This window comes from Mesocricetus auratus, unplaced genomic scaffold (genome assembly GCF_017639785.1).
Source record: "Mesocricetus auratus isolate SY011 unplaced genomic scaffold, BCM_Maur_2.0 Super-Scaffold_100010, whole genome shotgun sequence".
NCBI classification, from domain to species: Eukaryota; Metazoa; Chordata; class Mammalia; order Rodentia; family Cricetidae; genus Mesocricetus; species Mesocricetus auratus.
Window position 1 is genome coordinate 63,888,590 of NW_024429194.1, and position 23,199 is coordinate 63,911,788.

General features: G+C 47.9%; 1 protein-coding gene across 1 annotated transcript; it reads left to right on the forward strand.

Annotated features, from left to right (window-relative positions):
* Window positions 1–12,609: 12,609 nt before the first annotated feature.
* On the forward strand, window positions 12,610–22,940 carry Krt77 (keratin 77). The gene is made up of 9 exons (XM_005067286.4): window positions 12,610–13,235; window positions 16,270–16,484; window positions 17,505–17,565; window positions 17,960–18,055; window positions 19,098–19,262; window positions 20,197–20,322; window positions 20,437–20,657; window positions 20,988–21,022; window positions 21,397–22,940. The coding sequence occupies exons 1-9, from the start codon at window positions 12,681–12,683 to the stop codon at window positions 21,714–21,716; spliced, it is 1,794 nt and encodes a 597-aa protein (XP_005067343.1). The 5' UTR covers window positions 12,610–12,680; the 3' UTR covers window positions 21,717–22,940.
* Window positions 22,941–23,199: the final 259 nt, after the last annotated feature.

Genomic DNA, 23,199 nt, shown 5'->3' on the forward strand with positions numbered 1-23,199 from the left:
CTCCAGGGATTGAACTCAGATCACCTGACTTGGTGGCAAGCACTTTTACTCTCTGCACCATATTGCAAGCCTGGGTAAGTGATTTTAAAATGTCAACAATATTATTCATTAATCTGATAATGAAATAATATCTTTATTACAGAGATGTTTCAAGGAATAAATTAAATAATAAATATATAAAAATCACCTTATAAAATGAGAGATGACTCGGGTATGGTGGCGCACCCCTTTAATCCCAGTACTCAGGAGGCAGAGACAGACAGATTTCTCTGAGTTTGAGGCCACCCTGGTCTACATAGTGAGTTCCTCAGGAGGCAGAGACAGACAGATTTCTGTGAGTTTGAGGCCACCCTGGTCTACATAGTGAGTTCGAGGATAGAAGGGCTACACAGTGAGACCCTGTCTCAACCCCCGCAATAGATCTTAAAATGAGAGATGATTTTACATATGTTTGCAAATTTAGATTAGTGAATTTATTATATACTCCTTAAATGAAGGAGCTATCCATGTAATGTCTTGTGTATTCAACAAGCACCTGTTGGCCAACAGATCAGTTAAACAGTGTACAGGCTGTTAGAGCTCTGTATGGCTTGTCCTTGAACACAGTTCGAGATTTGACCACCATTATTTCCAGGGTTACTATTGTGAACTCATTTCTGAAGAATTAACTAGAAACAACTTCAGAAACCATCAAGAGGAAACTCCTTTTAGACACCTATATTTCCTCTAAAACACTCTCCACAGTGGCAGCCCTTCTCCTGTGGTGGGGCATACTCATTCCCACACAGTCCTTATAAGTTTCACTCATGAATCTAAGTTCTCCCTCAGAGGTCCTAGGGAGGGACAGCCTGAGCCCCTTGTGTATGAGTCTGAAAATGTACGAATGGCTTTCCCTTCATAAATTTTATTTTCCAAGGAGTCACTTCTATCCTTTGCTTTGGGATGCCCCCTGACCTCTTGAGTACTTTCCCACCCAAAAATCTTCTGGGTGCCCGAGTCCAGCCCTTTCGGTGAGGTCTGGCTAGCCCAGGAAAGGGGCAAGCACAGGCTTTCTCTTTGAGCACTCGAGCCTGGCCTGGGCCTTTGGCAACCTGTCACTGTGCTGACTCACCCTGAGCTGGTGCCACTTTCCATGCAATTTGCATACTATACATCTCATGCGGAGTTGTGTGGATGTTTTGTTTGCATGCAGGTGGCGGGCTTTTAACTAATCTCTGTCAAGTCTTTCTTTGTGCTAGCTCAGATTCCAGAACCACCAAAATGTTTTTGGATTCTGCTCCAACCATACATCTAACTTGTTACTTGTATTAGGGTCTGGTCAGTGTACATCCCTCTTCCTGCCAAACCCACCTGTGTCTCATCAGCCTCCATATCATGCTTTCCCATATCTCACTAACGTTGACTCTTCTGCATTTCCTAGTCGACAGGGAGGGCGTTAGGCTCAGCAGCAATGTCAGGCTCCCTGCTGTCTTTAGATGTCCAGCTGTGAAGAACAGAGGGTCTGTGGGGAGTGTGAATCCAGACTTGGATGGATAGCTTCTCAGCCCTCACCCTTCCCTGCTGTTTGTTTGGGCATGTCATCCATTTGTTTGTCAAATTAAACAAGTGAAGGGGCTTTAAAAGTCGAGGATGCCCCATGAATGTCAGGGTTTAAGCACTGACATAGAAACTCATAAAAGTGATAAGACAATAAACTGTTTTTGGAAACTAAAATGTTGTCAAGTTGCATAAGATTGGCTGGATTCTGGGGGTGGGGCCTATGTGCTAAGAATGGTGTCTGCCGTCTAAGACTTTCTGCACTGGCAGAGGGGTTATACTATGTTTTTTTGTTTTGTTTTGCTTTGACTTAAGGGAACAGTAGGGGAATGGGCGTCCCAAGAGCTGGGATAGGACAGTTCAGAGGTCAGGCTGGTCATTCAAGGCATATTGGTGAAGCTGGCCTTTTGCTGGTTCCTACATGGTTTGGGGTGGAAGGGAAAAGGAGGGTAATTTCAAGTCAGAGGCCCCATCATGGTCCACAGGCTGCAAGGACAGCCAGAGGAAGCCGTGGCAGTGCCCAACATGGACCGAGTGTTCACCTGGGGGTGGGGAGTACTGAGTGGATGGAGGCGGAGCTAGAGTCATCCTAAGATACGAACTGTGTGGTGTTGCTACAGACTGAGACACTGCCATAGAACCTGTAATGGCAGGCACTCAGTTCTGGTCAGAAAGAGTCAGGTGATGCACACAAGCCATCCTCTAGAGAAGGAAATAATTCAGAGTGCCCTCTTGAGGATTGTGCAGGATGGGTGTGTAGTCCAGTTGCCATGTCTGCTTAGTCCAAGCCAGTGTTCCGAGTCAAGATTCATTCTGTAGGCAGACTTCTGGGCAGGAATACAAAATATCCCATGGGTGTTCACCCAAGGAGCTTCTCCATAGGCAGAGTCCTGAGTGGCTTGTCCACTAGCAAGGGACACATCTAAATTGCAAAGTTGGCTTATTGGCTGTGGGTCCTAGCTTAGTTTTCCTCTTCTGAAAATGGAGCTACAAGCCCTTCTCTCTAGGTACTTCTGGGGGCTTTAGGAAGGGGGTCTGTAAGTGTACTAGTCAGGATTCTCTAGAGTAATAGAACTTATAGAATCAATCTCTCTATATAGAAAGGGAGTTTATTAGGATGGTTAACAGATTGTAGCCCAACTAATACAACAATGGCTGCCTATGAATGGAAGGTCCAAGAATCCAGTAGTTGTTCAGTCCACGAGGCTGAATGTCTCAGCTAATTGGTCTTCAGTAAGTACAGGAATCCCTAAGGAGCAGGCTTTAATGTCAGTGAAGGAATACTTTCTAGCAAGAGGGAGAGCAAGCTTCCTTCTTCCATGTCCTTTACATAGGCTGCCAGCAGAAGGAGTGGCCTGGATTATAGGTGAATCTTCCCACTTCAAAGATCTGGATTAGAAGTGGGTTTTCCCACTTCACATGATTTATTTAAGACAAAAAATCCCTCTTAGGTGTGCCCAGCCCAATTTTAGTTAGTTCCAAATGTAGTCAATTTGACAACCAAGAGCATCTCACCGTAAGGGGCTGACTGCAGAGCGACACTCCAGGACTTGGTGCTGGTGTTCAGATCCGTCCACGAACACGGTGACGCTGCTGCTCTCCAGTGTACAAAGTGCTTTCACGGTACCTGGATCCCCCATCACTCTTCTCCCCAGAGAGTAGTTTACCAGTTGAATTGTTCACAGCAGGACCTAAGGGGATCTGGCCTGGCCCTGCCTAGGGCTGTCCACCAACTACTTCACTGGCTTCCTGGACCTTGGTCTGGAAGTTAGCGCTACCGACAGGGCCCTCTATTTCACCTCTCTTTCTGGAGACAGGCAGACAGTGTAGGGCCACCCTTGATGTTCTCTTTTTGAAGGCATGAGCTACACAAGGAACCGAGGGTACTGTTTAGATTTTCAAGTGAAGACCATTTGCACATGTGCGAAAACAGCTTTCTGCGCAGGTCCATCCTCTGTTCTGCTTCCCCAGACCTGGCTACCCTCAGCATCAGGGGTGTCATACTAGAAGTGACCTAAGGTCTCTTCAAAGCTGTAGTCCCCAAAAGATTTGTAAGCAGCAAGTCCTCTCATTAGGAGGTGGGCTCAGTGGGGGTGGGGAACAGTAGCCTCAAAAGGGGCCCTGCATTAGCGCTCCAATAGTTCTCCATTTCCCTACCTCCCATCTTGTTTGAACTCTAAGGCCTGGCAGGTCTGAAGCTAATCCCTTGCTCAAGCCCTAGGAAGCTGAGGACCAATTTATGGCAGGCTGGGGTGGGACCCGGCCCGTCTCTCAGCAGTGTCTCTTGGCTGCCATGCTTCCTTTCTTAGATCAGGAGGACGAATGGGGAAAGGTTCAGGGCCCTTGTGGATGGGGAAAGATGCTGAGGTTTTGAAGGGGGTAAAGGGAATGGGACCGCTGATGAAGGGCTTCCTGTGGAACAACAACCGATGTGGGAGTGTGAGGATTTGGGCTCTCTCTCCTCTCTCCTCTCTCCCCTCTCTCCTGTCCTCTCTCCCCTCTCCTCTCTCCTCTCTCCCATGTCCTCTCTCCTCTCTACTCTCTCCTCTCTCCCCTGTCTTCTCTCCTTTCTCCCCTCTCTCCTCTCTCCTCTCTCCTCTCTCCTCTCTCCTCTCTCTCTCCTCTCTTTCTTCACAGAGTTGATTCAAGGGAAGAAGATTGACCTTCATCCCTCCAGGTAGAGAAAGGAAAGAAGCCAAGTATCCAGGAATGATGGGTGGATAAAGCAGAGGGAAGAGGATGGGGCATGGCTGTGGGTGTGGCTGGGTGGGGCATGGCTGTGGGGGCACTGAGAGCTCTATCTGAAGGCAGAGAGGGAAGGAGTACTGAGGTGTGTGGACCAGCAGAAACCCCTTTCTGGAGAACACTAGACTTTGCCTTTGGGACTGGGATCACAGACATACACCACCACACCCAGTTTATGATAAATTTTTTGGTGTATTTTTTGAGGCTAGGTCTTACTATGTATCCTTGCCTAGCCTTGAACTGGCTTTGTAGACTATACTGGCCTTGAACTCACAGAGATTTGCCTGCCTCTGCCTTCAGAGTGCTGGGATTAAAGGTGTGTGCCACCATGTCTGGCCTACGATAACATTTTTAACTCCTAAAGTTTTCACTACATGTGAGAAAAAGTTCAGGTTAATGGTCCTTAAATTTTAAGTAATTCCAAATAATGTTTTACATAATCTGTGGATCACAGATAACTTCAATCCAGTGAGTGTTAGCCAAATATTTCCAAAAGCAGTAACAAAAATTCAAACATCTTATAATGGAAAACTCATGGACATACGTGATATGATGTGGGAGGGGCCTTATGACTCCCAGAAGTGTGAGACCTGACCAGGAACCTTAAGTGGCCTCACACCTGTACCCTAGATATTAGCATAGAATCAAGGCAGAGCCTGCAGCAAGGTCATGTGATCAGGATATGTTCCTGAAACCAATCTTGAACAGTTGGTCATTGTTTGATGACCACAGAATCTTTATAAGCACACATTATGTAGCCATTATGCATACAGACTTCTTAGAGGGTTGCCATGATCAAACACAAGAGCAAGAGGTGCAGGGAGGGACTCAGTAAACCCGAGATGTATGTTGTTGCTGCCTGTGTCACAGTATACGATACACAACAGACCTTTTATTTTGAGACAGGGTCTCATGTATCCCAGGCTGGCCCCAAACTCATCATGTAGCTGATGATGACCCACCTTGACCTCCAGATACTTCTGCCTCCCAAGTTCTAAGAGTATAGATGTGTGCTACCACACTTGACTCAGCACGTTTTTGTTTTTTCTTTTTTTTTTTAAATAAGCACACACTAAACTCATGATGAAAGCACACACTATGGGAGGCCAGCAGCACAGCTGTTTGTTCTCAGCCAAGTTTTGCACATGCTATATAGCTGTGTGTGCTATGCCACTTCCTTCCATGCCAGGACAGTGGCCTCGTTTGCACAGCATCATCACAGGAGTTGTGCATTGCTTCAACGTTGACATGGCCGAGCTATCTCTAGGTAGTAGGGATATTTTTTTCTCCATTGTAATCTTCTTCTGGGACCACCATTGACTATGTGGTCCATGATTGGCTGAAACATTGTTATGTGGCACATGGCTGGTTTTGGACAGAACACAGGTTCAGTGCGGGGCTGGTTAGGCCCCCATGGCAAAGAAGGCCATCATACAGGTAGGAAAACAGAAGACCCATATGTCGAGGATCACTTGTGTGAGGGCCTTCCTTGTGAAGTCTCATCCTCACCAGCATAAAGACTGGCAAAGGAAGTTAGACAAACAGAAATAGAGGACACACCTTGGTAGAGCACAGAAACTCCCAACCGAGTAAACATACAGCTATGAGATATCCCAGTGTTTGCCAGGCTTACACCATGTGTAACAGTTAGTATTCAGGCATCTGCACTGGTCTGCCCTTGGGGTTCTGTCAGGATACGCCCTCAGCTGCAGCCACTAAGAGCTCCACCTGTGCACATTCACTATGGCTCTGTCCACCTCCCATCTCTCTTCTCCTATCTGTCTGTTCCTTTCTCTCTCTCTGCTTCTCTGACTTTCTGTCTCCTCCCCCTTTTCTCTTCTGCTGCTCCTGTCCCCAGAGGCTAGTCTTCTCCCTCCCCTCCCCACTTTTCCATTTCCTTTCCCCTAATTAAAAAAAACCCTCCACGTGAGCTCTGTCACACTTGTCTTTCTCTCTTGTGCCACTTTTTAAATTGCAACAGTAACTGCCTCAAACAGAGGGTATTCTAAGTGTGGAGGGAAAAGCTTGCCTGGGATAGTCCCTTACAGTGGGAGAGGAATGTGGGGACTGTCCTACTATAGCATGTACTTAGAGGCGCTATGGCCCCACCTACGTAAGGGTTCCTTTTCTTCATGCTCTTGCCAACACTCATTATCTTATCTTTAGATAGTTGCCATCCTAACAGGGGTGAGGCTTATCTCACTGTGACTGTCATTTACATTTCTCTCATGGTTGGTGCTGTTGGATCTTTGCCTGCTGCTGGTGGGAATGTAAGGTAGCCCAGCATAGCCTTATGGAAAACAGGATGGAGATTCAGAAAAAAATTAAAAATAGAACTACCATACAGTTCAGCAATTCACTTCTGGGTATATTTAAAAAGGAAGTGATGGCAGTATCTTGAACTTATTTCAAAGATGTGGGATATGTCTCAGTGTCTGTAGACAAATGAATGGATGAAGAAAATACTGGGGCCAGAGAGATGGCTTAGTGGTTAAGAGTCCTTGTTTTCTTCCAGAGATCTCAGCTTCTGTTCCCAGTATTTGTGTTGGGTGACCTGTAAGTCAACTCCAGGGACTAAAGAAAATTTGAGCTGTGTACAGTGATCCCAGATCCCAGTACCCATGATCCCAGATCTTGGGAGATGAAGGAGGTGGAATCAGAAGATTAAGGTCATCTTCAGCTATATAGAAAGTTTGAAGCCCACCTGGACTACATGACATCTTGTCTCAAAAAGCTAAGAAATAACAAAACCAAACAAAAACAAACCATGAGATGTGGCATATATAATATGCAATGGAATGTTAATGAGATGCACAGGAGAAAAAAGCTCCACCAGCTATGACAACATGGATGAGTCCCCCCCAGGGGGCGCTATGCCAAGTGACAGACGCATATTACATGATCTCATGTATGTGCAAAATGGAAAAGTCTTATTCATAGAAACAACAAAAGGGTGGTTGCTAGCAGCTGTGAGTGGAAGACAGACACAGGGAGACGGTGGTGTAAGGGCAGAGCCTTTACCTTATGAAGGGAACAAGTGCTCTAAAGAAGAGGAGAAAACAAGGTCACCCCTGGCCACATCTCATCTTAGGTGGGGAATGCAGCTTGGAGCTGGAATCTTTAACGTAATGAGAGAGTCTTTTGACTTTTGTTCAGAAAATTGCCTCTGTCCCCCAGCCCAGAGGCAGTCCTCATGTGGCCCAGGCTGACCTGGAACTTGTGATCCTCCTGTGTTGCTCTTCCCTGTTAGGATTACAGCCCTCACTTGTTTCAGAAACAAGGAAATTAGAGCAAAGTACTTTGAAGTCCTTTACATGGTATATGGTATATTGCAGCTTATGATTTTGGAAATGAAGATGCTGTAATTTGTTGTGAGAAGTTGGATGGAGAACCCAGTGTAGTCGACAGAGGGTTGCTTTGTACAGTAACTGTTAAAGTGACCATCTTGTCATTTGCAGCTATGTGCTGAGTGTCTCATGAATTAACTGCTCTAAGTTGCCCAGTCCCATGAGGTAGGCAGCGCCTGTGTTTTACAAATGAGGAAATGTAAGTGTGGAGAGACTAGTGAACAGTGAACATGTAGAGGGAGTCAAATGAGGTGGGGTCAAGACTTAGATCCCAGCAGCTGAGCTCTGAAAGCTAACCCCATGAAGCAGAAGGAGCAATGGCAGGGTCTCTGGCTTTGGTGAGACCTGGGGTCAGGGCTACCCTGCCCACACCTGAAAGTCATTAGTGAAGTGTGGTTGCAGGGCTTGGGGTGTGGCTCCGTCGGCAGAGTACTTTCTTAGCATCCCCGGAGTCCTTAGCCTCCCTTCCAGCGCCTCACATGCCAAGCACGGTGATGCAAACCTGTAACCACAGCACTCAGGAGGTGGAGGCAGGACTGTCAGGAGGTTGTTACACAGAGAGTTTGAGGCCAGCCTGGGTTACAAGAAACTTTGCCCACTGAAGAAAAAAATGGGGGCTGGGGAGATGGCTTAGTGGGTAAAATGCTTGTGTGAGCTTGAGGACCTGCGTTCAGAGCCCCAGCACCCACATGAAAATCAGAGTGTGAGGTGAGTCTGTAACCCTGGTGACAGACGTGTGGAGACGGAAACTCCAGTGCTTGTGGTACTGACACAGGCGGATCCAAGGAGCATCTGGTTAGACAATCCAGCAGAAGTGGCAAGCTCTAGGTTCAGTGAGAGATTGTCTCAAAATATAAAATGAAGCGTGGCAGAAGAAGACACCTGAAACCAACCTCTGGCCTCTACATGTGAATGAACCTTTTGCCCCAAAGATGTGGCTATGGGGCTCAAATGCCATGTAAGAGCCCAATAAATGGTCACATTGTTTATGACATTGCTCCAGGAACCTGATTACTCTTTAAATGGAGGAAAGAATAATAGCTATTCCTTATGCTTGTATACTGCTACAATCTCTTTAACATGGGCAGGGACATATGAGCCTGGAACTTATTGACTATTTCCTATCCCCTGCCCCAGGGATTTGGGATTCTGGTCCACACCCCATTACCAATGATCCCTATAACCTTGAGTGTGCCTTGACTCCATCTTGATTCAATATACGGAAGCATCCTCTGCCCAGACAACCATGATTCACAGCTAGGGCCTTACTGTTTCTCTTGGAATTCAGCTTGGGTCCAGCCTACAACCTTATTTTCCTTTAGGCCCACACATGGCCAGCTGCTCCCTTTGCCTCAGGGACAAGAGGCAGTACCAGCTTTGGTGAAGGGTGTTCAAAAAGTCAGACCTCCAGTACTTTGGATGGAAGAGCCTTGCTATGTCTGGAACAAATGTTGTCTCTGGACCTTTCCCCATGGAATCTGCAGAGATGTGCTGAGACCTCGTGGGGGCTTCGGGGGCTAAGAGCATCTGAGAGATTTGATGAGGTAGAAGGACACTACTTTATCCTTCAATCCCAGGTTGGTCCTGGAATTCTAGTCAAAGAGGGTTTCAAAGGTGAGGTCTTAGATGCTTTGGGAGCATTAGGTGGTGGCTCAGCAGCTACCCCAACCCAGAAATCAGAATTCTCCAATAATGTGCTGTGCACTAGATACCACCGTCCTCCTCCTGGTCACATGACCTGCCAGACTGTCACCTGGTCACGGGACCTGCCAGTTGGTGGGATAGCCCTCAGCGTGCCTGTCTCCCAGGCTTCAGAGCAGAGGATGCCTGGGACTTCCTTGCCGACCTCTCTTTTCTTTTGGGGTTGGGAGAGAGGAGCTGCAATGTCAGCTGCACCACCAGCCTTCTCTGTCGCTTGGACCAGTCCCTCTCTCTGCACCCACTTCCTCCTGTGAAACGACGCCAACCACTGGTGACCTCTATTGCAAGTCCAGTTCTGATGCCTGACCAGCGAGAAGTAGCTCCTGCTGGGTGGAAACCAAGGCTGGAGCTTCTGCTCTGTCCAGCAGCCTCTCTCTCCCCATCGATATCACCCCAGATTACAGGTCCCAAAGCTCCTATCACAAGGCTAGCACAAGCCCCACATGTACTGCACCATGCTTTGCCCTCTGGGTGGGGGCTGGTGAGTGAGATTCTTCCTCAGGCCTTTCTCTGCCACGCCCATGCTGTATCTAACTCCAGCCCCTGGGAGATGCTGGATGAGATGGGGAGCATATCTGTGAGGATGCTTCTGTGGGTTCCACCAGCAGGTCCTCTTGAACCCTGCCCCCAGCTGCTGCTGAGACTGTGATTCTGGTGGCTGATAGCTGCCTGGGCCTCACCCTCTTGGCAGCCTTGGGTTTCAGTATTTGGGAGTCAGGTGGGGACAAGCTGACTTCCCACTTTCCTTTTAAGGAGAGCACTTGCTGATGGCAGGCGGAGAGTGATAGGGAGGGAGTATCAGCAATCAGTAAACAGGACAGCCACAGAGTCAGAACATGGTGAGGCTGGCCCAACGTGGGGCCTAGGCTCTTCCTTCTTCAAAATATCTATGTGTTAGCCTTTGCTACCACTCAGCCAGAAATATGATGGACACTTTTTAGGGAGGGGCTCCTGGGCCATGCTTGGTTCTATTTATTTAGTTGGGTGTGAACTTGGACATGAAGAGAGATGGACAGGAGCATGCAGTATGGGCAAGCACTGCAGAGAGTCTCCCAAGGCTTTGGTCTTAGGGGAAGCTTCCTGAAGGTGTTAGCGGAAAGAGCCCCGCTCATCTGACCAACTGACAGCTGCTCTTTCAAACGTGAGCGCAGCTGATGTTAGGTCTCTCTGTTTCAGGGGTCTGAAGCCCAGACTTGAGGAGGCAAGTGTTCAAACCAAGGGGCTGGGAAGGGGCCAAGCCATGCTTTAAAGACAAGTTTAAAGATGCTCATCTCAAGGATCCCTTCATCAACCACTGTTGCCACAGCCATTGTAACACTCCCGTCTTCTTGACTGACCTTCCTCTTTCTCTGCTTCTGCCTCAGCTCGACTCAGAACGCTGGCCTTTGTCGACTTTCCCGTGCATATGAATCTCTACGGTTTCACTTTCAACTCTTCCTCTGGCCCCATTGCTTTCTCTTCATCTTTGAGCAAGGGGTCCTGGCTTCATTGTCCTAAAGTCCCTAGCGGCTAGCTAGGGTTGGGAATTAGGGCTGTGTATAGATAAAAAGGACTAGGATGGCCATCTGTTTCGACTCGTATAGCACTGCCCCAGCGGAAGCTGGGATCCACAGATGATGTGGGATGGTTGTTGTTCATCAGGATGGGGCCGTGGGAGGGAGACAGCAGCTACCACACACATTTGGAGGGTTTTGCAGTGCTCTCTGCTGTGCTTCGATTCGTGGAGGCTGGAAAGAAGGTAGCATCCAAGGCTCTGGAGCAAGTGGCTTGTCCGAGATGACAACAGCCAGGCAGAAGCAGGACCTGGAGCTGAGAGCTGAGCTTTTGGCCGCGTCTCAGGTTAACTCTCGTTTCCCTCTTCAGTGATCCCTGGAGATGACCCATTAATCAGTTCCCACGCTGAGCACTGTGGACAGTGATAAGGCAGGAACTCTGGCAACAGCTCTCAGGGCACTCCCAGCCGCAGGATGTCCCTCTCCAAAGCTGCTCCCAGCTGCATCTCTTCCTTTTCAGGCCACCTGATCTCTCCTGCCTTGATTTCTGCCCCAAATTTGGGCACTTGGGAGTCAGCAACAACTGTCGAAAAGTTTATTTATTTATTTATTTATTTAATGAACATATAGAAAAAAGGGCATTAAAATCCTAGGAGAAAGTGTCCCACAACCTGCACAAGAGTGATTCATGTTCCTTGTGACTTTTGAGGACCTCAGGCACTCTGTAACATTTATTATATCACAGCCTTTTCTGGTCCTGTTACGTTTCCTTCAGGTTTCAAATAATTGTGTTCATGTGGAGAAATCATTACCCGATGTTTTTTTTTGAAAGTGGACATTTATTACCTCTCTTCATGTTTAAAACATTTATTAGTGCATTTTGGATGCAGTCCACCAACTATTTGTGTTCAGAAGCAACAACACACTCTATTGGATGATACGAATACACTCCCATGAACTTCACACTAGGCCTCCTATTGGGGACAGTCCTCAGAGAATGCACACGGGCCATGGTTATTTCATTGCTATTCTCTTATAAGTATAGAATTTGAGAGTAACCCTTTAGGAACTTACTGTTATTATTGCTGTTTTTTTTACTAGCAGGGCAATTTCATGCTGGCTAAATAAATAATAAATAAAAACAATAATAATAATAATGATAATAAATTCCAAATTAAGGCTTTAAAAATCTGTGGTTTTACATGTCCCTTAAAGGATAACTACTCTTTTTGTTTTTTTTGCAAAAATATTGTCAGTGTCAGTTTATAAATACTAGAAGAGAAGAAGATAATCTGGGGTAGTTTACCTTTGAGTCTAGGAGACATTAATACAGGGAGATGCTCATAAAATATTTTGTTGACACACAAAAAAGATGCAAAACAAAACCAGCTTTTGAACACAGGGACAGCCCTGTTATAGCGAGTATCTTCACTCTCATCCCTGCTGTGGTCCCAAAGTCTCTAGACATTCCACAGGTACACCCCAAAACAAACAACTCAATGGCGTTTCTTAGGAAAAGATCAATTTGAGATTTGAGGAGAAACTCTACAGGAGTTTCCAACACTGAGATCCAGAGAGATTGCTACCCTTCGATCTCTCTCCGTAGTAAGAGATGAATGATAAATGATCAAGTCGGGGGAGTTTGTCCGCAATGTAATTTCAGCAACACATAGGTGTGAGGTTTTTCAGCAGATATTACTGGCAAATATTCCCCTCCCAGACACCCAGCCCAGCAGGCGTGTGTATATATAGGGACTGAGCCAGATCTTTTCCAAGGGAGTCACAACTCCTTCCCTCCCTGCTCTCTGCCTCCTTCCAGTTGGGCCCTTGCTTCCCACCTCTGGTTGCCCTAGCAACCATGAGCCACAGGTTTAGTTCTCAGTCTGCATTTAGCTCGAGGAGCAAGAGGGCCTATAGCAGCAGGTCCTCCTCAGGCTTTGGTGGTGGGAGACAGGCTGTGGGGTCTGTGTCACGGGGGAGGTATGGTGGGGGTAGTTATGGAGGGGGCTTTAGCTCCAGGAGTCTCTACAGTCTGGGTGGTAGTAAAAGCATCTTTGGGAACCTAGTGGGGAGAAGCGCCAGTGGTTTCTGTCAAGGTGGAGGAGCAGGAGGATTTGGAGGAGGAAGGAGCTTTGGAGGTAGTGGCTTTGGAGGTGGTGCTTTTGGAGGTGGTGGCTATGGTGGTGGCAGATTTGGAGGTGGCTTTGGGGGTGCTGGATTTGGCGCTAGCAATTTTGGGCTTGGGGGTTTCGGTCCTTCTTATCCTTCTGGGGGTATCCATGAGGTGACTATTAACCAGAGCCTCCTGGAGCCCCTACACTTGGAGGTGGACCCTGAAATTCAGAGGGTGAAGACTCAAGAGCGTGAGCAGATCAAGACCCTCAACAACAAGTTCGCCTCCTTCATTGACAAGGTGAGTACCTCAGGGGCAGATAGAGTCCTTAGTCAAGAGGGTGTCACACTCTGCCACAGTGCTGCTACTACTATGCTGTTTCAGTTTGATGATGACAGTCACGTCCTCTTTTGTGTGTTCTGGGACCCCAAGAAAGCATTTGACCAAAGTTTTCACAGAGATAGCATTTAATATAGGCTTCTCAGGGATATGTGGTTTTTATCTTTCCCTTTTAGTTGGAAAGCAGATAAGGGTTGTGACAAAACCCAACAGTTATCCATGACAGTAATCTCACTTTCAGTCATCATTACCCACATTCCATTTATCTGTGTATCTAGTCACCCATTTACTCATTTAAATGGATACCCAGCATCCATCCTTCTACCCACCATCCATACACATCTTTCCTTTCACCTACCAACTCAACCACATCCATCCATCCATCCATCCATCCATCCACTTACCCACATACACCATCCATTTATCTACACATCTGCACACATCTATCCATCCACTTATCCTCCCAGGCACACATATCCATCCATTACTCATCCACTTATTCACATCTATCCATCTCCATACATCCATCTATCTATCCATTCATTCACCTATCTATATCTATCTACTTATCTACATCCATGCATCTATGCATCCATCCAATATATCTACCTATCCACTCACCCTCATCCATCCATCCACCCATCCATCCATATTCATCCATCTACATATCCATCCACCCACTCATCTATCATCCACAATAAATATCATCTACACATCCTTCTACCCACATTCATATACATAACCAATTTACACCTGCATGCTACTGTGATGCCCCTTAAACCAATTCACTGATTAGGTTTACCTTATGTTCAGATCTCAGAGGAGATGTTGGCAGAAAGCAAAAGCCTTCTCTTCGGCACTTGATGAGAGAGGCACAATGACCACTGCCTGCTATCTGGGCAAGTGTTGGATGGAGCAGTGTGTGAGCAGGAGGAGGACATGGAGGGAGGGTCATGGACAGCCCTAGGGAGTTCAATAGAACCATGTGCTACTTCTGATCACTCTGGGTGAGAAACCTTTTTGGACATCACTGTGCATGAGTACAGGCAGAGATGGGAAGATTTGCCTGGAGCAAGGACTTCATAGTAAAGGAGGCCAAGGCTGGTCAAGGGAGGAGCAGGGAAAAATTGATATTCATAAAGTGCCATAGACTTCTGGAAATTAATCTGGGATTTTCACTGGATCAAGGCTCCTGCTATCAGCAGAGACCCATTTAGTTTTACAGCAGGGTACCAAGGTACAGGAGATAGTGGCTTCCTGTCTTCCCTTTGGAGCAGGCCATGATAACCGTCAGCCGCTGGGCCTCCAGCTGGAATACATCAAGATTTTATTACTGTAAGTTCTCATCCTGGTCTCTGATTTCCTGTTAGTACAGCCTGACCTATTCTCAATAGCACAGCAGAGCCATCCCTTGAAAGCACAGCACCCTCTCCTCTCCTAATAAATTCCCCTGACACCTTGTCTCATTTGGAATAAAAGCCACCATCTGAGAAAGTCCATACCCACTATGCCACTGTCAGCAATCATACAGCTGTAATGGGGTGTAGAATTGACTTTTCCACTCCCTGGGAGTGTCACCACAGAATAAAAATAGATAGTAGCAGGAATTTCTTGTGGGGGTGTTATAAGCTGTGCTGACATGTCTGCTCTGAGAGCTGGTTGCCCAATCCCTTGCTGTGATACAGCCAGCCAAGATAAGCTCTCTGCATACATCCTTCTGATTAGAGTCAGAATCCAAAGGACTTGGCAAGGGCTGGACCCTTAGACAGGTGTAGTCTCAGGGACCTGGGGATTCTGGGAGGCTTATAGTGGTGCATCATAGGATAGTGTCTGCAAAGTGCTCTTCTGATTCCACAAAGCAATGGTTTCCCCACTCCCTTTCACAGCTCCTGGAGGAAGGAGCTGGGCTTTGGGGATCTCTTTCTGTCTCTTAATGTGCATATGTGAATGGATGTGTTTATAAACATACTTATATAGGAATGTGTTTGTGGGCACATGCATTTGTGTACAAGTGAGTGTGTGAATGTGTGCTTGTGAATGTGAGTGTGTGTGTGAATATGCCTGTGTGTGAGTGTGAATATTTGTGCATGTAAATATGTGCATGTGAAGCTGGGCGGTGGTGGCGCACACCTTTAATCCCAGCACTCAGGAGGCAGAGGCAGGCGGATCTCTGTGAGTTCGAGGCTGGTCTGGTCTGACAGCCTCCAAAACAATACAGAGAAACCCTGTTTCATAAAACCAAAAAAATATATGTGCATGTGAGTATGTGATGCACACTTTCACATATGTATAAGAGTGTGTGAGCATTTGTTTGTGTGTGCACACATGTGCATAGTCCCTGAGGGAAGCACATAGTTGGCACAGCCATCTCTATCACTGTATGCGAGAGGAGGTTCCACCATGGACCACCAGCAGGGGAACAGTGAAAGCTGGATTTTGTGACATGAAGGCCAATCTATGCACTTGATCTATGCAGCCAGCCCCGACTATGTATCCAATCTTTGTTCCTGCAGTGGGAGGGGAAAAAGTGAAAAACAAAACAACAACAACAACAAGAAGAACTAGGGCCATGCCCATGCTCTATTTCCTGGAAATAGTAATCTAGGCATTTTTTTCAAATATATCTCAGCCCAAAGTTCTTACTTGGGGCATTTAAATACATTTCAGGATTTTAAAAAGTGAAAGCACTCAATTTAAAAATTCTGCTGTCTTGCCTCAGTTACGTGCCACGCTCCAGTCACAAAGACAAAGGACATGGCACTTGGTCATTTTGGCCTGGATAAAGTGAGTGTGGGGTGAGTGTTATGTCAGGGAATGTAGCTGGATGAAACGGGCTGGAGGTGACATAAGGAACCACATTACCTCCCCCAGTGGCCTAAAAGCCGATCTTGAACTTGTGATGTTTGAGTGTGCTGCAAGGCCACTGATTGCTCTTCCCATGGAGAAAGCTGTTCTGACCCATGGCCTGGGGTATCCTGGGGACCTTGATCTTTAGGTTCGCTTCCTGGAGCAGCAGAACCAGGTGCTACAGACAAAATGGGAGCTGCTGCAGCAGGTGAACACCTCGACTCGAACCAGCAGCCTGGAGCCCATCTTTGAGAGTTACATCAGTCAGCTGCAGAGGCAGGTGGATTTTCTGTCCTCCGAGCGGTCACGCCAAAACATGGAGATCAGGAGCATGCAAGATGTCGTGGAGGACTACAAGAGCAAGTAAGGACCCAGGTGGGGGAAGGGTCAAGGAGAGCATTCAGGGTCCTGCTGCTGCAGTGGGACCAGGGACAGTCATGTGGGCTCTGCAGTATATTACTGCAGGGGGAGACATTTTACATAGGACAGTTCTGGTGGGATAGCAGTGACAGCCAGTTGTCAATTATATTGAGCATTGAAGAGCAAGGGATGAGGGGATGAGTGAGCCCTGCCTACAAATTCATCTCTCTGTCTGGAGTGTGCCCTCCTTGCTGAGTACTGGGAGGAATACATCTGTGGTTCTCAAACTTCAGCATGCATCACATTGCATCAGATTCTGCACCCTACTCTAGTGGCTCTGATCTAGTGAGTCTGGGATGCAGCCAGAGCATATGTATCTTGAGCATATTTCCAAGTGATGCTAATGTTAGTGAATTGGGGACCACACAGAGTAGCACTGATTGAAATGAAATGATATTTAATAGTTCTTACAAGGGTACAGGTGCTTCTCTTAGCATCCCATTGACATGCTTACTGTGTTGGGTCACTGGAGGGTCACATGTGTGTGTGTGTGTGTGTGTGTGTGTGTGTGTGTGTGTGTGTGTGTGAGTCTACAGAGAAAACTAGAACTCACATTGTAGGTCACAGGTGGGGACAGAACTATAGGTAAAATATTTTTTCTCTTAAAAGATTTAGTCAAAGTGGTTGTTACTTTATAGTCTTAATATAAAAGCTTGAAGTAAACATTTGTAACATTGAATCAGAACAAATATGAGCATTTGGGGACATTCTGTGTGTCTCTGAGTTTTTCATGCCATGCCGGGTCCTTGTCCTTAGTATCGGTTAGTAGGATTGGGAGCTACCCTCAGCCATTCATCAGTGAGGCCAGAACACCAGGCCCTGGCAGGGGTCAGCAGGGCTGGGAGCAGGGCTGTTTGAGTTCACGACAGTGGAGGATTGGGGAAGTCTGGGCTTTCTGCTGCAGGGTGGAACCTCGGAGAGCCAAGGTTAGCCTTTTCAGGCTGCTTCTTGCCTCCATCACAGGTATGAGGATGAAATCAACAAGCGAACCAATGCTGAGAATGACTTTGTTGTTATGAAGAAGGTAAGGGAAAGGGGTGGGGGGGCTCCTCAGGGAGCTGAGGATTGGGTAGGAGAGCCCCGAGGAGGTTGCTCTTTGCTGTGGACAGGGTGAACGCTTGTACCAGGATGGCATGTGTTCTGCCTAATTGTAAGGCACTTACACAGAAAGGAAGTCGGAAGGACACTGTCTTGGGATCTGGGGAGGGACCTAGAGAGCAGATGTAGCTGACCCATGTGTGGAAATTGCTGTGTCTTTCTAGCTAAGAAAGTCACTTTATAAGTCCCTGATTTGAGTGAAGTGATGGCACCTTTTCGCCAGGAACTAAACTTGGAGAGCATTTGCCACTGGCCCTGAGCCAGTCATGAAGCTGGTGGCAGGTGATGCCTGGGGGATGAAAAACATTTTTGTAATTCAGGATGTGGATGCCGCTTTCATGGGCAAATCAGACCTGCAGTCCAAAGTGGACACGCTGTACGAGGAGGTCAACTTCCTGAAATATCTATTCGATACGGTGAGTTCAGTCCTGAGGAGAAGCCCTTTTCTTTCCCCACTTCCCATAAGAGTACGAACTGGAGAGGCTCATCTCACCAGGACCTCAGCTTTCACACTGGGGCAGCCATTCCTTCAACTACAAGGGTTCTTGTGGGGGCAATGGAGATGTGGGCAGGGCAGTGAGAATCTTGAGTAGGTGAGGGTGAAGTTTCCTGCTTCATGTTCTCAGGCCACCTAGGATGAGAGGGTAACAACCAGGTCTTTGGGCTCTGTGGGAAAGCCGTTGGGCTCTGGAAGAACCCTGTAGAAAACAATAGAAGGGATTTTGTGGAAAAGACAAACTGAAGGGGATCAGGATAGTTTTCTCTCCAAGTCTACCTGCCACATGTATCCAACTTGGTGGTTCATGTTTTGAACTGAATGCTGTATTAGAAGCTCTGCTTTTTTTTTTTTTTTTTGGTTTTTCAAGACAGGGTTTCTCTGTATTGTTTTGGAGGCTGTCCTGGAACTTGCTCTGTAGACCAGGCTGGCCTCGAACTCACAGAGATCCGCCTGCCTCTGTCTCCTGAGTGCTTCGATTAAAGGCGTGAGCCACCAATTTACCTTATGGAGTTGTTAGTTCAACAGAAGAATGCATGAACAGAGAGATTTTAATTATTTGCTTGGCAAAACTGCTAGTCATGTGACTCCAAACTGGAGTCCTTTCCACTGTTGCTGAGAGCTCTTACAGCTACAAGAAGCAACTGTGTCTTTCAAAGAGCTATACCAAAAGTGTGGGGAAGCCAGAACAAGGCTTGGACAGTGAGTTCAAGAGAGGCATGATGGAGAGGGGGTCGTGGGGCTCCTTCCTCCTGCCAAGATGCCTGGGCCCCATCACTTTTAGTGGAGATACTTAAGACCATCCATGTATGTTTCATAGCATATAACAATCCTGAGAGCTTTCTCCCAAGAGGCCCTTCTAGCTCAGATTCTGGCTTCCTCAGCCTTGAGGGAGAAGCAGGGAGAAGACTGAGGCTCTAGAAGGAGGGTGGAAGGAGTGAGCTGTGCTCCATGTCTCACAGGAGCTGTCCCAGATGCAGACCCACATCAGCGACACCAATGTCATCTTGTCGATGGACAATAACCGCTCGCTGGACTTGGACAGCATCATTGATGCAGTGCGCGTCCAATACGAACTGATTGCACAGAAGAGCAAGGACGAGGCTGAGGCACTGTACCAGACCAAGGTGAGCTTGGGCTCTGAGTTTTCACCCTCAGATAAACAGACGCTACCCAGGCTGATATCACCTCCTGACTTTAAAGTGTGACATATCAATGGTAAAGACCACAGAAGATCTGGCTAAGGGTTATCTTTTCTTCTCCCACTCTGAATGTGTTTGGTTAGTTCCTGCCTGTTTTAGTTATTTATTTTTAGCTAATACTCATAGGTGTCAGACTGCCCAATTTCCCTAAGCCTAACAAGCAACTGCCATTAAACCCTAGTCCTAACTAAACTTAGAAGTGCAAACTACAAGCATGTTCTTTAACTGCCACAATGCTTGTTCTTTTTATCTTTCATAATACTTTTTGTTTTTATTTTTCTCTTTTATATATCACTTAGAAATTACTTTCTGTGACTCTAAATTTCTACAGCTTTCTTAGTATGGGAACTTATTAGGTGACCACTTGTCACTCTGCAATTAAACATATTTTCTATTACCTCTTAGGTATGAATTCATGTTTCTGAATGACTAAGACTTTAGTTGAGGGAACAGAGGCTGACAGTGAATTCTGAGTAGGCAGGATGTGGTGATCTACTTTGTGGATTTTGGAGCCACTCTAGGGTCACTGACCTCTATCCCACAATCTGGAAGCAGATGTTCTGGGATGCAGTGGATTTTGCCATGTGACTGAGGAAGGGGAGTTTTGTCAGAATGCACATTTTCTTGTCAGCGCTTCCTGAGGGAGGAGGGAGGCTTGCTATAGGCCTGTGTGTGTGTGTGTGTGTGTGTGTGTGTGTGTGTGTGTGTGTGGTGTTCTTTGTCCACACATGTCTTTTTGCTCCTCAGCTGAGAGAAGTTTGGGGTGGGTGTATATAGTATCACAACTCTGCCCAGAGCTTTGTCTGGGAGACCCTAATGAACCACCAGTTCTGACCATGGTGCTGCCTCTGACCCATAGTACCAGGAGCTGCAGATCACGGCCGGGAAACATGGAGACGACCTGAAGAACAGCAAGATGGAGATCTCAGAGCTCAACCGCAACATCCAGAGGCTGCAGGCAGAAATTGCCAGTGTCAAGAAGCAGGTGGGATGGATGGGTGCTCGTGGTGGGTTCGCCAGACATGCTACCTCCCATAAGGCCCGGGTCAGATCCCAGGCGCTCAATACCTCTGTGATCCTCCACTTGTCTCTGGTATAGATCGAACAGATGCATGGATCCATTTCTGATGCAGAGGAGAGAGGAGAGAGGGCTCTCCAGGATGCTAAGCAGAAGCTGCAAGACATGGATGAGGCCCTGCAGCTGTCTAAGGAGGAGCTGACCAGGCTGTTGAGAGACTACCAGGCAATGCTGGGGGCCAAGCTGTCCTTGGATGTGGAAATTGCCACCTATCGCAAGCTGCTGGAGGGCGAGGAGAGCAGGTGCGTGTACAGCAGCCGTGTCCCGTGGGCCAAAGATATGTATGTACCCATGGAGCAATGAGAATGAAGAAAGGCTTTTCCGGGCGTCCCTAGCAATATTGGTGGTTCAGGGTGAGCAGAAACATTCAAGTTAGGATGTGTAGGTTAGAAGGGCAGGGGAGAAGCCATTGCTATCACCCCACTTCTCCCAAGTGTCATGTTCCTGAACTCCAGCCAGGTGTGACCCATAAATGCTACAAGGCTTCATGAAAGTGCTGTGGGACAGCCCTACTTTACCCCTACACCAGAGTCTCTGCTCCTACGGCTGATGACCTTGCTTTGATTTCACAGGATGTCAGGGGAACTGCAGAGTCAAGTGAGCATCTGTAAGTAGCATCGTCTGGGTGGATGTTGGTTGGGCTGGTCAGGGTGGCCTTTGTTTATACTCTCTTACACGGACACCAGAGTGAGCAAGGCCTGCTTTTCTCGCTTGTGATACTTGCCGACACTGGTTGGAGATCATTAGGAGATGTCTTCCATAAAAGCTGAGCACTGAGCACTGAGGACCTGTCCCTAAACAGGGGTAGCATACTTAAATGAATGCCTACGTCCTTATGAAGTGCTCAGTTGACTTCCAGTGCCTCTGTTTGCAAAGTGGAGGTCACCACGGATCACGTGCTGCTGGTGCTCGTGGCAGGTGCAGCTGGGCCCCTTTGCCAGGTCCTTCTGACCCTTGTGCATCTGTCCTTCCTTGGTACAGCGGTGCAGAGCAGTCAGGTGACCGTAGGCAGTGGCAGCTATGGAGGCGGCAGCGGCGGGGGCTCGGGAAGTTACAGCGGAGGATACCGCAGCAGCTCCCGCAGCAGCGGCGGCGGCGGAGGCGGCAGTTACAGAGGAGGAGCAGGCTCCCGCGGGGGCGGGGGCGGCGGCGGCAGCGGCAGCTACGGCAGCTACGGCTCGAGCAGCAAAAGCAGCAGCAAATACGGAGGCGGCGGCGGCGGCGGCCGGAGCGGCGGCTCCTCCCGCACTCAGATAGTGCAGACCTCCACCCACAGCTCGCGCAGGCGCGTGGTGGAGTAGCGGCCACGCGGCTGCGGGACCTCTCCTGCCGCCGTCTTCCCTTCAGTCCCTCCCGGGCTCTCTCACCTACCTTTTCCCAATGGGTCTCAGCAAGCTTCCAGGTCACTTCGACTCTAGATGGGGAAGCAGGTCAGATTCACAGCCTCTTTATTTCGTCAAAGACACATGCTCACTCGGGCATCCCTCCACCGGGTCCTGATCCCCTGGCGCCTTGTCCAGCAATGAAGAAAAAAGAACTTGGAGAACAACTTCACTAGAGGCCTCAATTCCTAAAACTGAGTAGCTCAGTAAATAATAACACGCCCCCCCGCCCCCCCCCGCCGTGTGGCCCTTCTGAAATCTTCGCTCCCAGAAGCCCACTGCAAGGCAAGCTCGTTTAGTGAGGGACACAGGGGAGCCAAGGACCATCGGGGCCCCTTGCTGTGTAGCCTCATGCTCCCTCACCGTGATGGCAAGGGTAGGTTTGTTCTGATTCAGTACCCGTAGGTCATGCCCGTACTGGACTATTTTATCCCCTGGGTTAATAGCCCCAGGTAGGGATGTTTCAGTAGGCCCAGGAATTTAAGCCCTTGTCCAAGGAATGACTGTTCTCAGCAGTGGGTAGGGTGGGATGGGGTGGGGGACAATCAGGCTTTGTTACTTTCCCTCCCTCTTCCAGCAGCCTCCCCCCTTTGGAGCCAGCCCCTTCCAGAACTCGGCTCCAAAAGCAAGTGCTGAGAATTGCCCCACCACCGTGACCTGCAGGGCAGCCCTGCTCCATACAGTGCCTGAGGAATGGCAGGTGTTGACAGGCTATGGAGAGATCAGCCTCGCATCAGTCTGGAAACGGCCCCGGGGCTTTTGCAGGCAGTCCAATGCTCTTTCTCTCAGACTTCCTAAGTCTCTTCTGACCCCTGATTCTGAACACGTTGCTAGACTTTGACTCCTAGTTGAAAATTGAATTTACTTTGACTCCTAATTTAAAATGTAATTTATGGTTCAATGGAAAATTCTTGGACTGTGCTTATGGGGCAGGAAGAGGAAAGTACCACCCAATGAACAGCCTCTAGAGAGGGAATGTGGCCTTGATTCCCAGTTCTGGGGTCCCCTTCACTGGCTTGCTGAGTCTGTAATTCTGTCTGGGTCCCCTGGGGAATGCTTGTGACTTCATTGCCTGTTTGGAAGCTGTACTTTGAAGGGTTTGGCAGTTCTGTTTTTTCTACAATAAAATTTTCTGTGATCTCAGTACGTTGTTCTTTGAAATTAATTCAAATTTGGGAAGTTAAGGTTTATTATTGTTATTGATATTAATATTTCTCTTGTGTGAATATATATACATATATAGGCACGTGTGTGTGTGTGTGCGCGTGCGCGCGCGCGCGTTGGTGCACGTGCGTGTGCAGGCATGTGCCCATGGAGCCAGAGGACATCAGCTGTTGGTCTTTGGGTATTGTCTATCTTCTTTTTGGGGGTAGGGGAAGTTCTCTTATTGGCTTGTAACTTG

Bases quoted from the DNA above. Each gene is read 5' to 3' on its own strand.
- Krt77 (XM_005067286.4), top strand. From the start codon at position 12,681: ATGAGCCACAGGTTTAGTTCTCAGTCTGCATTTAGCTCGAGGAGCAAG. The intron at 17,566-17,959 runs GTAAGGGAAAGG...TTTGTAATTCAG, and splicing joins ACTTTGTTGTTATGAAGAAG to GATGTGGATGCCGCTTTCAT. The intron at 21,023-21,396 runs GTAAGTAGCATC...TCCTTGGTACAG, and splicing joins GCAGAGTCAAGTGAGCATCT to CGGTGCAGAGCAGTCAGGTG.